We start from the raw sequence: 17173 nt of genomic DNA, 5'->3' as shown, positions 1-17173 counted from the left end.
GAGCACTCTCACTCTCTGATATATGCTCCATCTCTTGGCTTTTGTTGGTCACTGTCAACCCCAGGACTCCCCCACCTCTTCCCTGGGGAGTGGGCTGCCAAGGATGTGACCACCTTCTCTGCTCCTTGGTGCCCTCATGCCATATGATGGTCTCTCTTGCCATGACTCAAGCAAAGCTATGAGCTTTGGACAGCATCAACTCAGAATGGATGCATCAGTCAGTAGGATGAAGCATGGGGTCACATCCCTTCAGGTACCAGTGCGGAGCCACCATGGGACATGGCACCCCACACACGTGGGCCACTTCACAGGCACCCTCTTTCTTGGGCAGGAGTTCCATGGGCTGCAGCATCAGCAAGTCCAGGGCAGAGCCATCAGCAGTGTTGTCCCACACTGTGGCACCTAGTTAATGCCACGTGCCACTCTGCTTGCCACGTGCTCCCTGCTGCTCCCAGCTCCTCGTGTGAAGCAGGGGGGAGCCTCAAGGATGGAAGAGGGGATATTTTTATTGTTTCTGACACCAGCTGCCCCAGATTATCATATTTTACGTTGTGAGCCAAAGAAGCATCAGTCTGCTATGCTGCAGCTGGGCAGGCTGCCCAGCCCAGCGAGGGGAGGGAAGGAAGGGATGCAGTGGGGTGCGGGTGTGTGCATGGGTGGGTGTGCGTGTGCAAATGTGTGCAAGGCACAGGACAAAGCTCCATTCAGCCCTTCCCACAGGGGCACATCAGCGTGCATCCCACTGGTCGGGGCAGAAAGGTCACCCACTGCCTGCAAACATGTTTGTTTTTTCTAGTTCAGCTCTTAATTTGATTAGGACTAATTGTATTTGGGAGCGTGGTGGGGGTTTTTGGGTGGGTGGCTTTGTTTTGGTTTGGGTTTTTTCGGTTTGTTTTTTTTTTTTTTTTTTTTGCCATCTCCTTAAAAAGCAGGGATGTCAATTTGCATACTGTTACCCAGCATGCCTTTCCCACTCCCAGCCACACCAAGACCTGAAATCTCGACATAGGCAGCAAACTTTGACTGTTGAGTTTTCCCAGCCGTGAACAAATAGCTCAGCACAGAAAGGCAGTGATTGGAGCATGCATGTCTCGTGAAACAAAGCTGAATTTTGATGAACAAGGCACTCCTGCAACCTGGCTCACCCTGTTTGCAATTGTCCCTTCCCACAACTTACAAGAACTGGGGTGCGATGCTTGACCACGAAGCCCCCTGAGAACCATTGCACCTACCCAGCCCCCAGGACTGCAGGTATATGGGGAAAGACATCGACCAAATCCACAGCAATAAAGCTTTGGGTGGCATCTTCCAATGCTGGAACAACAGCAACCAAATGCTTTAATTTATTAGCTCCATCTCTGCTATAGGTTTGGTCCAAGTTAAGGTATTCCTGTCCCAAGCATTGCCTGGGCACAGCCTTGTGCGGTGGCGCAGCCCTCCTTGCATGGGGCTGTCCCCGAGGGGCAGGAGGACATTTGGAGGATGAGAGGTAGGAATCACAGGGGCGGGTGCTGCTCCCTGCCAGCTGATCCTGGTGCCAGGAAACAGTCACAGTCATGTTTAACTTGCTGGTCTAGAAATAGCCTCAGTTTACATGGCTGCGGAAAGGGATTGGATAAGTTCATAGGGGAAAAATCCATCAAAAGGGCTTTTTAAAAAAAAAACAACCCACAAACAAAACAAAACAAAACAGAACAAAACAAACCCAAGACCTGCGTCACAGCTCACTGGACACGAGCAGGGAAATAACTGCACACACTGACCCCAAGACCATGCTTCTCCATCAGCATCTGAACCACCAGCAGAAGCACTGGCCTGACTGGCTGCACACTGCTTCCAGGCAGAGGAATCCCCAACTGCTGCCTGTTGGAGCCAGCATAATTTTTGTTTTCCCAGACTGGAATGTCAGCAGCGTCCTCCTGTACTTTTTTCCTCAAAACCAAGCAGGCAGCCACAGGTCGCCAGCACTGCCACCCTCCCATGCTTAGCCTTTGTCCATCATGGGATGCACATTCCTGCCCCAGTGCTACATCCCTCTCCTGGGAAGCCTGAGGTGAACATGTCACATGCAGAGCTTGTTACTATCTCCTTTTTTTTTTTTTTTTTTTTTTTGGTTTGGTTTGGTTGTTTTTTGTATTTTTTTTTTTTACTTTGGATGAGTGAAAAAAAGTCATAGAAGCAACAAAAAAGAAGATGCAAACTGAAGTCCAACCCTGCAGTTGCAGCTGGAGCCCAGCTGGGAGGAAAGGGACTTTTAAGGCAGAGAAAAGGGAGGCTCTGATTATTTATTAGTGGCCCATGTTTGATCGTTTGCTAATCAGGCCAGAGAACACACTTGGGCTCTCCCGGCCTCCCCGCTCACATGTGGTTCCTGTTGCTTTGCCCCTTCCCCCCTCCTCTCTGGTTTTGCTTTGTTTGTTTTTCTGTTAATTTGGTTGTTTTTCCATGTAGTTTTCTGTCAAACCGCATGTTTTTTCCCCTTTCTCTCGCCAGCCGCTGCAGTGACAGACACAGAGGCAGGATTCCAGCCCAGAGCCACATGCCCTCTGCCAGGGTCTGTCCCCCCCATCACCTGGGAGGCAGTGATGCCTTCGGGGCAGGGCTTGGGTTTATACCTGGCTACGAGCCCCTTTGCCACCACCGCGATGCAGGGGGGAACTCTGCTGCCTGCACCCTGACCTGTGTCCCTGCTGCTAGAGGGGATTTTGCTGCATTTTCTCTCCCACGCAGACCCCATCCTTGCCCACATCCCAGCCCAGCGTGCAGCAGCACAGCCAGCAGCAGTCAGCCAACCCCGAGGGCAGGCAAGGGGGGTGAAAGGAGAGGTGCTAAACGGGCAGAGCTGCCAGGTCAGGACGAAGATAAGCGGGTTAGAAAGGGACTGAGGGATGGGAGCAGAAGGAGAGATGCCCGCCCTGGCTGCCTCCCTCCCTCCCCTCTTTGCACACAAGGCCTCCCTGCTCCCATGTGCGCTCTCTGGCTTCTGGCAGCCTTTCCGCCGCGCGTTTCCACTCCTCTCTGGCCCATTAGCAGTATTTTTATAACATTCTGTAATGTATGGAGCTGTGTGCCAAACCTCAAGAGCGCATTATTTCCCAGCGTCTTTGTTATATCCATCCCTGGGCCCTCTGGCCACGCTTTTCCAAATGCAGAGCTGTGGCTCTCTCGGGGGCAGCCAGGAGCCCTGCACCATGCTCCTGGTACCCAGAGCCTTCTGCCTTCTGCCTCCTGGTGCTCAGTGCTGGGTTCAGTCCAGGGATACCTGGCCAGCAAAAGCCTTGGCCCCCATTGCCTGCTGCTTCTGGCTGCGCTCAGGCATCTGCTGCTCTCCAGGCTTCAGGGTGGATGGTCCACTGGAGATAAACACAGAGCATCCTACCTCCTCTCCTGTGCTTCACCCCAAACCTGTGCTGCTCAGAGTCTCCTGGAAGAAGCTGCCCTGGAGTAGTACTACCTTCCCCTGGGGTGGCTAGTGCTTTGGATGCTTCATAACCCAAAGGAGTGTGATCTGGGAGAATTAGGGATATGGAGGCCTGCGGGCTCTCCCTCCTCTCCTAGGTGGGCTCTCCATCCCTGATGACTCCATCCCAGAATGCACACTGTTCCCACTGAAGGCAAACTGGTGTCCCCATCTCTGCAAGGGACAAGACAGCCTGGTTACCCCCAGTCATGTGCACCCTCATGGGTGACACTCCTGGGTATGTCACCCGTGATGTGGACCTAGGTGCCCCAACACAAGAACCAGCTGAGCTACCAGTGTCCTTCTGCCTGTATGCTGACATGCATTGATGAGACACCACTATGCTTCTTTATGCAGCATCCTGGCCCCTCCAGCATGAAACCACCACTCCAGAAACCCTGATGTCCCTCTGCAGCCACTGGAAGGTCCCACCAGAGCTCACTGCTCCTTCTGGGCCAGAGACATTATGGGAAACACCACCAAGGTCTGTAGGCCAATGCCAAAGCTCCTCCATCCCACCCAGCAGCTCCCCTTTCAGCACAATCTGATCCCCTTTAGCCATTTCCTAAGCCACGTTCCAGCTCTCGTACTAATCCACATTTTCTCTGGTTTAACTCATAATTTCCCAAGTGGCATCATAGCAAATACTTCACTGAAGTCAAGACAGATTACATCGACCACGTTTCTGGGCTTAGAAAATCAGTTCCCTTATCAAAGGGACCTATCAGGTTAATCTGGTGTGATATATCCCTGGCAAGTCCCCCTTACATTTTTCTCCCATTTTCCATTTGTCTCCATGTCTTTAACCCCTCCCCCTTCCATGCACACCCTGCAGCCCTGCTGTGCTGTGGGGTCAGGCTGCCAGATTGGGATTTTTCCTTCATTCACACATTGCTTTGCCCCGCAACCCTGGGTGCCACCAATGATCCTTCAGTCACTAATGAGCCTTCCTAATGAACAGGAGATGTCCTCACCTGGGGATGAGGTGCTTCCCAAGCCTTCAGTGCATCATTTCCTTTATAGGTGCCTACACGGTGGAGGACTATTTCCAGGTTTTATCCTTCTTCTCTCCTGGCCTGTGCAGCCCTTGCTCTCAGCACTGCTGCTCAGACTGGGCTCTGCCAAGCTTACCTTTAATCTCCCTTGAAATCAGGCTGCAGAGCCAGCTCCTCTCTTCTCTCCTCGTTTGCCTGTATTTATATGGCTACCCCCCCCTTTTCATTTCCTCTGCAAGGTCTTGCTCAGCTTGACTCCTGGCAGGTCTCCCTTTTTGCCTGTGTTCGCTGACCCCCATGATGGAGCTCACTTTGCTAACTGACACCCTTTCCTGGTTCTTGCTGCTTCTCTGCTCCCTCCCCACATCCTTCCTGCAACATTTTCTGCCCAGGGAGTGCCCCTGCCTCACCTGGGGGCGGGGAGCACATTCCAGGTACCATCATTCATTTAATGAGATGCCAGAACTTCTCTTGCACACAGTCCCCAGCCCCTCTCTCTCCAGCTGCCGTAATCTTTCTTGTTGCCCCAATAAGAGGGGAAAGCACAGGCACAGGCCTGTTTTCATTTAACTTCCCATGCAATTGAAATGAAATGAGTCTGAGACCCCTCAAATCCCAGGTTTGGGCTCCCAGCACATTCAGCTGTAGCAGGGATGCTACCACAAGGCTGTGCTGCAAACTTCCATGAGCCACCTATCTCCATCTCCACCCCCATTCTCATCTCCACCTCCACCACCATCCTCAGGTCCACATCCACATCCATCACCATTCCCTCTTGGGATAGTCCCAAAACTGCTCCTCTGCAGCAACTTCTGCACATACAGGGAATCACTCATGCCCCACAGAGGCAGGAAAGTTGGGGGATGTGGTGCAGGTAGAGGGTGAAAGTGCTGGGAAAAGAGACCTTGAGGAAAAGATTAAATTAAAATCCAGGCAATTAAATTAATTACCACTACAAGCGTCTCACCTGATTAGTTCCTTGCATGCTTAATTGCATTAACAACATTGTGCATTTGCTTATTTACTTGTCACCCTCTCTCCTGGGGCTGGAGGCCCCTGCAGTGTTTGACCAGGTTCCTCATCTGCCTGGTGCTCAGCAGGTCTGTGAGCTGCCAGCAAATGGGAACACGTGGTAACAGGAAACAGCAGGATTTGGGCTCTAACTCTGGGAAATTCCCACGGGTCCCTGAGAGGATTGACAGGGATTACTATTAGTGAGGTGCTTAGCAGATGGAAGAGCCATTGCAAAGTCACTGAGATGCCACAGCTGCAGAGGAGGCTGCAGACCCCTCTCTGGTTCCCTATTCTCCTTCAGATCTGGGCTACAGACCCCCATGCACTGGCACAGCCTGTGACCTCCCCCCAGATGGACTTGGTGAGCTCATGCCCAAGTAGAGGAGCTTCCTCCTGCCACTGCCTGCTCTGCACTCAGCTCCTGCTGTCCCTGCCTCCCAACAACCCGTGAACACCTCCTCACCCTGAGAGGACCCTGACTCATTTGCCTCTGCCTTTTTGTCTGACATCTACCTGCTGCTGTACCCCCTGCCCTATTCTGATTGTTCCTCTCTTCTCTTGTCCTAAGGCAATGTGAGAAGCAGACAAGATGGACTCAAGTTGCACCAGGGGAGGTTTAGATTGGTTATTAGGAAAAACTGCTTATGGAAAGAGTGGTCAAACATGGGTTGCCTAGGGAGATGGTGGAGTCACTGTCCCTGGAGATGTTAAAAAAACACATGAAAGTAGCACTTAAGGACATGGTTTAGATTGCATGATGGTGTTGGGTTGATGGTTGAACATGATCTTAAAGGTTCTTTCCAACCTTAATGATTCTATAATTCCTCCTGGGCCCATGTGCCAAGATCCCTGCCAACAGACCCTAAACCATGAGCTGGACACCATGCAGCATCTCTGAAACCTGGAATTCTTCAGTCTGATCTAGAGGTTCAGTGAGCCACTCCCGATGGATTTGCAAGGCTTACACAGGCTGTGTCTGGTCCTCCTGGGACCTTCTGCTGCTACACTATGGTCTAGGATGGAAATGCCACTCTGTCTCTGACACAAGGTGAGGAAAGTGAGAGAAAGAGCAGAGAAAGGCTCTGCTATGTCCTCCAAACCTGGTACTATTAAGTCCACCTACACGACACTGGTGGGGCTCACAGCTGGTGCCTCACAGCATCCTCCACAGCAGTTACCATCCCACAGCCCAAACACTCACTGCTGCTGGCTGCAGCACCCACGCTGCCAAACACAGCTGCTATCAGCAGTACAAACACAGCAGCCCACCCATCCACCACACCGCTGCTATCAGCTCTCAGCATCGTGTGAGGTACAGCACAACTCATATCTCCCTCCCCAAAACCTGTCAGTCAGAGCATCTTGTGCTGTAGATACCCAAAATCCTGGGGGACGTGCTGCTCTCCTCCAGCACAGCTGCACAAAGGGGCTCTGCACACACATGGCAACTGCCACCACCTTTTGGCTGCTCCTCTGGCCTGTGGAGATGGTGGTGGTGGCACTAGTCTGGATGGAGAAGTATCCCCTCCCAAATTGTTCCCAGGGAAACATTTAATCTATGAGCTTTGATGAAATATTTGGGACAGGAGAGCCTGATTCCAGATTCACTGTGGAGGGCTGGTATGGTGGGATGCAGCAGGCAACAATACCTACAGGCAGCACAGGGACTGGCATGGCAGGAAAGGTCTGTGAGGGGTCAGTATAGGAGCACAGAGAGCACACCGCTGTCTCCCTCAGTGTCACACACCAGGGTACTCACTTCCAACCCTCAGGTAGGTCTGGTATTTCAGGTGCCAGGAGGAGCCTTCGTAGCAGGAGTACTGGCCACTCTGTGTCAGGTTGACATTCTTCAGGATCAGGTAGGACCCATTCAGGTGGGACTCGTCGAAGTCAGTACCATTGGCCGTCCAGGTCACAGCTGCATCCCAGTCCATGGAGCCACATTTCATGGTCACATCTGCACCTACCCGCTCATACTGGATGTGGCTGTCTGTGGGGAGGAAGAGGAGAAAAACAGATGAGCTTAGAGCCCCATGGGCAGGGTGGCCTTGGTTCACTTGTAGAGGAAGCAAGGGAAGGACTGGAGCATGAACTGACAGTGGGTTGGTGTCCACGCAAACTTATGTTCTCCTCTTAGATCTGATAATGATTTATTTTAACCTTAGATCTGAGTTAATCAGCTGGAAAACATCAGGGAATCAGGATTCATGGACCACCTTCATCTCACAAGATGTTTTCCATCAACATTTACCTTGGAGAAGATGTGTCAGGACTGTACCAGACCAATATCCCACAGCACAGACAGGCACTCACACCAGTGAGTCATTGCCACTCTTACTTCTCTGTGGCTTGTTGCAGGGTACAAACCAAACACACACATCAGAAATTCCCAGTAGAGAGATGACAGTGCCCCAAGACCCAGGAAACCAGGAAACTCAAGTTTTTTACTAGTGGAGGTGGGAAGCTGTCCTGAGAATCATGTGGGATGATCGCAACCCAACTGTGCCATGCTTAGGAAAGGGGCAGCTTCTTGGTTCATTCTATGCTGTTTTGTCTCCCTGCCTGGCTTCTCTTCTCTCTCTATAATAACACGTTGCCTTGCCAAGCTGTTTGATTTAGTATCTTGTGAGTGGGGCAATACAGCTCATTGGGTACTAGCTGCCTAATTGAATTTTCTCAGGTTTCTGGACAGAGGCTTGAGCTGACAGTCATTAATGATCCTTAGCAACTGAATCTTTCCTGTGTTGCTACACTGGCTGCTCTGAGCTGCATGCAGCAAGGATAAAGCAGTGCACTTGTGTGTGAGTGTGGGCATGACATGGGGTGAAGCAGGACAGGTGGATGAGCGGAGGATGAGGTTCCGTCAAGACTTCATCGAGTCTTGGTGCACTGAGACGGGGGCTGCAGTTCTCAGAATAGCCCTGGGTTTCAAAAACACATTTGACGAGGTGCCTCCCGAAGAAACCAAGCAGCCCTGACACACAAAAAAACTCCTTGCGAGGATTTATAGCAGCTAAAGGTCAGGAGACCAAAGGTGAGAACAAGCCCTGAGGCGTGGCAGTAGAAGACGTCACCAGTGAAGTTCAACAGAGGTGAGAGGTGGATCAGAGCTGCCCAACACCCTCATAACTCACAGAGAAAAGGAGGTGAAGGCAGTGAGAGGAGACAGTGTGCTGCTAAGGGTGTCAGGGCAGCCAAAGTGCAGCTGGGTGCAAAAGCATTGCTGGAGGACATCAAGGTACAGACCCACCAGGCAGTAACACTGGGTCAATAAATGCACAGGAATGCACAGAGGGAAAATGCAGCCTCGCTGCCCCTATTTACTCATGGCTCCAAATGAGCCATGGAAATGTATCTTGGAATCATCACACTCACTTCCCCGAGAATACCAGCTCAGTGGTGACCAAAAACTTAAATCCAATGCTAGGATCTATTCAGAGAAAAGATGAGGAAAAAAAAAAAGAAAAGTGCTGTACCCTAAAAACTATGCACAAATCTGTCCCCATGCCATTAGGAGCTATGTTTCAGTTCAGCTGAAAACAGAGTAGAGAAAGGAAATGGGAAAAGCAAAGGATGGCAACAGCCCTCACATAAGGATGGCTGAACAGAGTCCATCCCTTTATCTGTAAAAGGAGACAATGGACAGGAGATGTGAGAGACACCTATGCAATGATGAGTGACCTGGAGAGGACAGTTAGAGAAGGACAGCTTGGTCTTTCCCTTAATAAAATAAGGGGCAGCAAATGAAAGCAAGCAAAAAGGGGGGGCTGTTTTTGTTTGTTTGTTTTGTTTCAAAAAGCCTGACTGTATCACAGAAACCTATGTCTATCACACACTGTGGACGTCAACATCTGGGGGGAAATAGTGATTAAATGAACCCATAACAGAAGGCACTATCCAGGGTGGTAAAACACTGAGCTGACTAGTGAGCCCCATGAGGCTGCAGCCAGCTGATGGTGGGGAGGGAAGGGAGAAGTCTCCCCCTGCTTGTCCTGCTCTTTACTCCCTCTCCAGACATCACCTCCTAGGTCCTGTTGATAGGTGGGACCAGATGGGCATGATCCAGCCACTCCTTGTGTAAAAGCCCACAGCCCAAACCCATCTGCAAAGGAGAGCACCTCAGGGTCAAGCTGGTCCTGGAGGAATCCCTGGTAGGTCTGAGTCCTCCTGCAGATGGTCTGTCAGGACACCTGCTTCTGACAGGGAAAGAGAACCTTCGGGGATGCTAACCCTGCTAGGAAAGAGACAGCTAAGATCAGATGGAAATGGATTGTAGTAAGATGCTGACGAGATGCCTCGGGATCATCTCAAACTCTAGCCAGCTTTGTGAAACTGCACTGATTAGAACAGTGTGTTTCAGGTGCCTCAGAAAAAGCTTAGTGCTTATATTGACAGGCAGAAAGAGAGCATTTAAACTGAGGCATCTGTGTGAGGAGGGGTAGCTGGAACAAGGCCCAGACAGACAGGCAGAGAGGCAGAAGTGTGGCAGGAGATGGACAGATGAATGAATGCATGCATTCACAGACAGATGGACATCCGTGTGGGTGGGCACAGATGGGATGGAGGGAAGTGTATGAAAATGAAAGGATGGATGGCTGCACAAGTGGATGGATGGTCAGGTGGGCATATATGGGGGTTCAGAGATGTGTAAGAAGATGAAGGGATAAATGTAGAAAAAGCTGGCTGTCTGGCTGCATATGTGGATGGAGGGATGGACTGAAAGGTGGGTGCAGAGGGAGGGAGAGATGGAAGGACCAGTGGATGGCAGTGGTGTTGGGTGGATGGTTTCTTGTTCAAATAGCTGTGGAAATGAATGGATGGATGGGTGGATGGACAGATGGATGGATGGTCGGACAGATGGATGGACAGAGGGCTAGGCAAATGGATGAATGGATTGCTACAGATACAGAGCTGAAGTAAGAGTCCCATCACCTTACTCCATTTCTCCTCTAATTTCTTCTACTGCATAAGATAAAGACATTTTCTTTTTCCCCTTCATGCTGGCTCCCAACAAGCTGTTGACTCTTCTGGCTTTACACTTAGTGATCTGATCAGCAGACACAATGGAGATGCTGCAACACCAATGAGCCTAGTGTAGAAAACAGCCCAGTGCAGCAATGATCCCACAGATTTGCCTTCCTTGCCTGGCTTCTGGTTCCCTGGGTTCCTAGGTATGAGAGTTGGGGAAAGCTCCTGTGTGAGAGCTTGTCTGTAGCTGTTGCCAGCAGATCTAAGCTGGGAAGAGGGAAAAGGGAATTATTTCCTATTTGTCCTTAAACACAGTGCAAACATGCTGGCACTCATTCAGAAGGGCTGAGGAAGCCATTCCTGGAAGACAGGTCTTTGAAAGCAATGCTTCTTTCCAAGGCAATGATTTAAGGCCCCTGACAAAGGAAAAACCCAAAGCACAGCTTCAGAGGAGGTGTTTCTCCCAGAGGGGCTTGCAGAGGCTCTCACTGCAGCCGAGCCACATCCTCGTGTCCCTCCTGCCCCATGTCAGGCACAGGACCCCCACCCAACCATGCTGCTCTGTAAACACACGACAGATCCTTCAGGGAGGGGGCATCATGATGTGGATCATTCCCATCTCCTCCAACATTGGAACAGCCCTGCCTTGTGCTGTGGGCACCAGCTCTGACTTAGGATGGGGATGGGCAAGGGTGATCAGAGCATTCATTTGGAGTCTCCACTTTCTGCAGGCTGGACATGGGCAAGCCCAACCAGAGCCCAACCAGAGCCTTGAGCAGGGACTGGAGGGAGGTTTTTCCACCCTTCTGGTCATCATATCACTGGTAACACATGTGATCAGTGACCAAGGTGGTGCCTGTGATGGACATTGATTGGTGGCACAGGCAGAATGAGAGCCAAATGCCAGAGGCTGCAGATCAGGAGGTTCAAGTTGTTGGACACACAGGAAAATTTATTCTCCAGGAAGGTGGTGCAGCACTCAGACAGGTATCCACAGAGATGCAGATTTCTCTTCCTGGAGGTTGTCAGGGTTTTGTTGATAAAGCCATGGCTGATCTGGTCTACTGTTGAGGACAGTCCTTTTCTGAGTGGGACACTGGACCCCTCCCAGAGACCCCTTCCCATCAGTAATGGCTAGGTCACTGACTAGAAGTGATACCTAGAGATGCTGCCCTCTCCCTACATCGTCCTGCTTCTCCAAAGTAAGATGCTTTTTGAGTTGGGTGACAGCACAAGGATGAAGCAGACATTGATGGAGGGGCTGTGCTCCTTCACCCCAACCAGCAGCATGCCTCTGAGCATCCATGCCCACCAAGATCCACATCGTCTGCTGCAGCATAGCACACTAGCCAGGCACAGCATGGCTTTCAACAGTCTCAGAGCTGGAGAGAAGCCATACTGATGACAAACAAGGGCAGAAATTACAGCTTTACCTACAGGGAAGACAGGAGCCCCTGGTGGGACAGACACACACAGCTCTCAGACTTGAGCCAGCTTGGTGAAAAGAGCTGTGAGCTGCTTTGCTGCTCTCCCAGAGGAGACAAGCTGATGGTTTGATCTGTGCAACACAATGGGGACCAAAGGGACAGTGTTTCAGTGGAGACACATGGAGGGAGGATGAGATGAAGCATCTGAGATGCAGGGTCCATGGGAATATGTTTGGTGCTTCCCAAACACAGCCTGCTCAAATGGAGCTCCTCAACAGAAAGATCATCTTCCTTTCCCTTCTTAATACATCTTGACTTACATCAAGACTGCAAGAGTGGCAACACAGGGACAACCTGCAAACCTGTGGGCCCTGCTGGAAAGGGACAAAACTCCTCCTGGGACCCTTCCTCTCCACTGTCTGCTCTCCTTCTGTTCCCATGAAGGCTCCCACCCTGCCAGCACGGGCAGCTGCCAGTGCAAGCGTGCTGTGAGCACTGCCCTGTGCAGCACACATGGAGCTGTGCCATGGACCTGGAATCTGTGCCCAGATGCCTGAGGGGTCTCTGGAACAGCAAGCAGAGGAAGCAGAGGAGATAGTTTTCATTCCCAGCACCGGTGCTCACCACAGCCCCCCAGAGGGGCTCTTTGTGCCAGGATGTGTTGTGAGCCAACTCCCAGCACATGCTTGCAGAGGCCAAACCTGTCCTTGCTGTCACAGCAATTTGCAGGAGGAGGGGGCCAAGTGCTCCACTGGAGTCCTCTGCCCAAACACACTGCAGGCTGGCTGCTGGTGTAAGCAGAGTGAGGGCAGACAGAAAGCACCAGAGCACTTCTAGGGGCAGACACAAGCAATCTGCTCCTCTGCAGGATGCACAGCCCCTTTTGCAGATGGGGAAACTGAGGCAGTGAGAAGTGACACATCCTGATATATCCCTTCCCTCCCCTTCCCCAGCAAGACGTGGGACACTTCTGTAGCAGGACAGAGAATTAAACACGTAACAAAGGGGCATTCAAATCACCCACACTGTCCTCAATACCTCCCTTCCAGAGCTAAGCAACTAGCCATGAATAATCATCTCAGTGGCTAATTAGTGCTCTGTGTACCTATTAATGAATTATACATTTAATATTTTCTCAGTGCAGAGGCTGTGCCGATAGCTTTCCAAGCAGATAAACCAGTGAGGTCTTGCACCCTGCAAACTCCTGTGGTAAATAAAATTAACAAGCCCACAGGAGATGAGTGGGGAGACCCCAAGTATGGGGAGAGTGAGGGGGAAGAGCACAGGAGGGGAGAAGGAGAATGGTGATGCCCACCTAGGCTGGCCACCACATCAGGAGCAGTGCCTCTGCTCAGCTCTGTCCAAGGCCACCCCTTCTCCTTGCAGCAATGTCTCATGTGCTGGTGCCTGGGAGGAGGTGGCCTGGCCATCTCTGTCATCCTTCCTGCATGGAGGTCATTGCTGACTGTTGGGTCTGTGTCTCACACACTGGTGGCACAACCCTGTGGCTGCTTTCTTTCTCTTGCTGGCTGGCATGAGCACCACCAGCCATACCCAAGCTGCAGCCTCACAGCTCTGAGGTCTCCCCTTCTGGAGGTGAAACAGCCTCTGGCACTGGATGGGGTTTCCCTACACCAGCTTCCTTGAAGCACACCTCATCCTTGATCTCATCACATCTATTCCCTCTGATGTTGCTTGGTCTTTGCACAGCTTTTGTTGCCAGCAGAAACCTTTCCTTCAAGGAGAAGGAATTTCTTGTTTAAGAGAGCAGATCTTCCACAAGTGATTTAAAACCAGATACATCTTTGTAAGGAAACAGGCGGAATTGAGTGGCATCAATGTAGCCAAAGATAAGGGCTGCTCCAAGTTAATATCGTCCATTATTGAAGAATTGCAGCAGGAGGAGCCGGCATTTGTTTGTGATACTTTGGTAAACCCCTGGAGTCAGCAGCTTTGCTCTCTTGACAAGAAAAAACAATTAGCAAGTAACTTTAATTAAGAGATAACACATGGATGCTAAAGGACTTGCACTCAATGACTCCATGATAGCCTGAAAGCAGACCTGGGTTTACTTAAGGGTATTGTAAGGGAGGTACCTACCCTTCTGATGTGGTCAACTCAGGGCAAGTTCCAAGGATAGGAGGGCCTCTTCTCTTGGCCTGAATGTGACCACAAAACAGCCTCCCATAGGGGCAACAAGGTGTAAAAGCCCCTCAAGAGCCCTCCTCCAGCTTTTCAGATGCCTTACCTCCCATCACTGCTTTGCAGCTGAGCACACCTCCCTCTGCAGCTACCCCCAAACCCACCCAGGGATGTCTATTGGGGGGTCAAAAGGACCTCTGTGGGGGCAGCCACAACTTCCCTGGGCAACCTGTAAGAATTTGTTCCTAATATGTAATAAAAATCTACTCTCTTTCAGCTTAAAGCTGTTCCCTCTTGTCCTATCACTCTGTGGCCCAGCTTTCCTGTAGTCCCATCAATTACTGAAAGGCTTTCTAAGGCCTCCCTGGAGCGTCCTCTCCTCCAGGCTGAACAACCCTTACTATTTCAGCCTGTCTTCATAGGAGAGGTGCTCCAGCCCTCAGATCATCTTCATAGCCTCCTCTGGACTCACTCCAACAGCTCCATGTCTTGGCCTTTAGTTTTTTTTTCCCAGCAGATTTTGATCTCAGGGAGGGGACCTGACCTCATGTGTTGATCTGTTTTCCAGCAGGAGGAACCATCACTTGGATTGACCTATGTCTTTTGGTCCAAAAATGCCTGTATTCTGGGACTCCAAGTGCTCTCCTTGCTAGGACAGACCAAGTTATGACACCATTTTCAACCGAAGGCAAAAGGAAGGTTGGAGGGAACCTTGCCCTCTTGGCTTCATTGCAAAACCGATCTGAGATGACTTGTCCTGAGAGCAGTCATTGGTGAAGCAGCAACTCCTCCAACCCCCTGCATCGACACCGTGGCCACCACAGCATGTGGGGTTGTGTGATATGGAGGCAAAGCTGTTGAAGAACAAGGGGCAGATGAATGGCACAAACGGGAACCAGCACGTTGCAGAAAAATCCCACTGATGCCCTCCAAGCTGAGCTCACTTAAGCCCTCTCCCTTGGCTGCCAGGTGACTGGACTTAGCACCACAGATTAATTAAAGGATTGTTTTTTGGCCCTGCTTTTTTCATGCAGACAGAACAAATAACTTTAGGCCACAAAAAAGTGCTTAAGTCAGGCTTTTCAATGCTGTTTAGCTAGAAATCAATAAGATCTGAAATTAGGCGCCCAAATCACAGCTGTAAACACAAGAAAAGCTCACTGTGGTCCAAAAGCAGCAGGAAGACCCCTGTATCTGCAGAGCTGGGTAGGGAATTCAGGGTGCCTTGCAACTCACTGACCACAACCTACCTTCTAGGGCCGTTCACATATCATACACCCACACATCCCTGTTTGCCAATGCCCACGTGCCTGCCCCCAAATAACAGCCTCCCCCTGCCTGGGTACATCAGGAGTGATCACCATTTGTTCACATAACAACCTGGATCCCACTTTGCCCCACTCAGGGCTGTGGATAAGCATCAGGCACTGTGCAGTATTTTAGAATTTTTTAAAAATTTATTTATTTTTAAGTTTTATTATCATAAAATTATGGAAGCCAGAGGCGTAAAAGACCTGTTGGGTCCTACTCAGTCCATCCTCCTTCTGCCAAGACAGTATTGGTCCCTGCAGCATATTTACTATTTCTCTGGTCTAATTTTACATACTGTACAATCTGTGCAGTGCCAAGTTACGATCCCTGTGTGAGAAGCAGAGCTCTCAATTTCCAGGCTCTTGGGTGTGTAAAATCACAACCGCGATGTTAAATTAACGTGGGTTTTTTTTTTCCCCCTGCATTTAATCATTTAATAGCTCTAAAATTCAGCCCCTCAGGCTCTTTCTGTCTGTCTGTTGGCTTGGGTTTTGCCTGCTGTAGGCCAGTGGCTTGTTGCTTACAGATGTAATGCTCACACCCCTGGGTGGACGGCAGCAGCTGGGCTTGAAGCTGAGAGCGCTGCAACTAAACACATTAACTTCTGCAGCCTGAGGATGGAAAAACTCCTGCAATTCCTTAACCACAGGTACAGAGGATTCACCCTCCTCCTTATGACCCAGTTCCAATAAGGTGGAGGTGCTGGGCACACTGAATTCTGTGCCAGGACTCAAAGACATCACCCAGGCTAGCTTTAAAATACAAAAAGCATGGGTGCCACCTGAAGCACTGGAGGATTCCCAGGGATGTCCTGTGCACAGGAACTCCAAACAGAAACACCAATACTTCTTCCTCCACCCCTGCATCCATTAGAATTAGATCTCAGGACTTACTTCTTCCCAAGAGAGAGATTTTTGTCCCCTGCACCAACACTAGGACTTCTACTGATACACGTGGCTACAGGATAACAGAGGAACTGAGTTGCTGCCAGTGTGGCATAGTGAACAGAGAGCAGGAAGAGTAGAGAAAATAGAAAGTATTTTCCCAAGTAATTTTTTGTTTTTACTCTGTCACCATCACACACTTTTCCAAGTAGCACTTGTACTTCTGGAGCCTGGTGATGATTTCAAAGCAATGTCAATAATAAAGCAACTCTGCCCATCAGGGGCTGTATTAATAACTAAGCCAAAGCCTTAGGGTTTGCCTCAATAATAACGAGATATTACATTTGCATTTCATGCCTTTCACTCTGAAGGATCCTCAAGCAGAGCCAAGCCTGGAAACAACCACCACTGGCACTGTGCTGAGCCGTGGCACATCTGTGCAGCTGCAGCCTGACAGTCACACAGAGCATCTGCTGGGTGTGTGTATTTTCACCCTGGAGTGAAAAGATGGCAACATATCAGACCCCTGCACACTGGGAAGAATGTTACCTCCACAAGAGATATCAAGACAAATCCCTGAATGTAGCTAAAGAGGCACTGCAGATCACAACAGGACCTCAGGACAGAACTCCTGGATCTCAAGCAGAGCTTGGATGCAGGCTCAATCCAGGGGATGAATGAGGCTGGGTTTCTCATTACAGGCTGGCAGGCCTGTGGGCCATGGATGACAACATGATAGGATTATGGCCCCAAAACAGTTTCTGAGCAACTCAGGACACACCTTCCAGTCAGCAGGAGACTACAAGCACCTGATGCTTTGAGTCATGCGGAGAGAGGCTTTGCATGCCTTGTGCAGATGCACACACATCAGCCTAAAAATCACAATGCAGAAGCTCCAGCAGTGATCATACCACCTCTGAAAAGCAAGCCTAAAGGTGAGGATGGTAAGCTGGGACCTTACAGCTGGGTTTC

General features: G+C 50.5%; 1 protein-coding gene across 2 annotated transcripts in view; it reads right to left on the bottom strand.

Annotated features, from left to right (window-relative positions):
* Window positions 1-17173, bottom strand: part of CNTFR (ciliary neurotrophic factor receptor) — a 192150-nt gene that overhangs the window by 52496 nt on the left and 122481 nt on the right. For both annotated transcript variants that reach the window (XM_030467803.1, XM_030467804.1), the window contains exon 4: window positions 7229-7459. In XM_030467803.1, coding sequence (XP_030323663.1) covers window positions 7229-7459 — 231 coding nt within the window. The remainder of the gene's footprint in view (window positions 1-7228; window positions 7460-17173) is intronic.

The sequence above is a fragment of the Calypte anna genome, chromosome Z (genome assembly GCF_003957555.1).
Source record: "Calypte anna isolate BGI_N300 chromosome Z, bCalAnn1_v1.p, whole genome shotgun sequence".
Taxonomy (NCBI): Eukaryota; Metazoa; Chordata; class Aves; order Apodiformes; family Trochilidae; genus Calypte; species Calypte anna.
The sequence above is the reverse complement of the archived record's forward strand: the minus strand, read 5'-3'. Positions and strand labels throughout refer to the sequence as shown.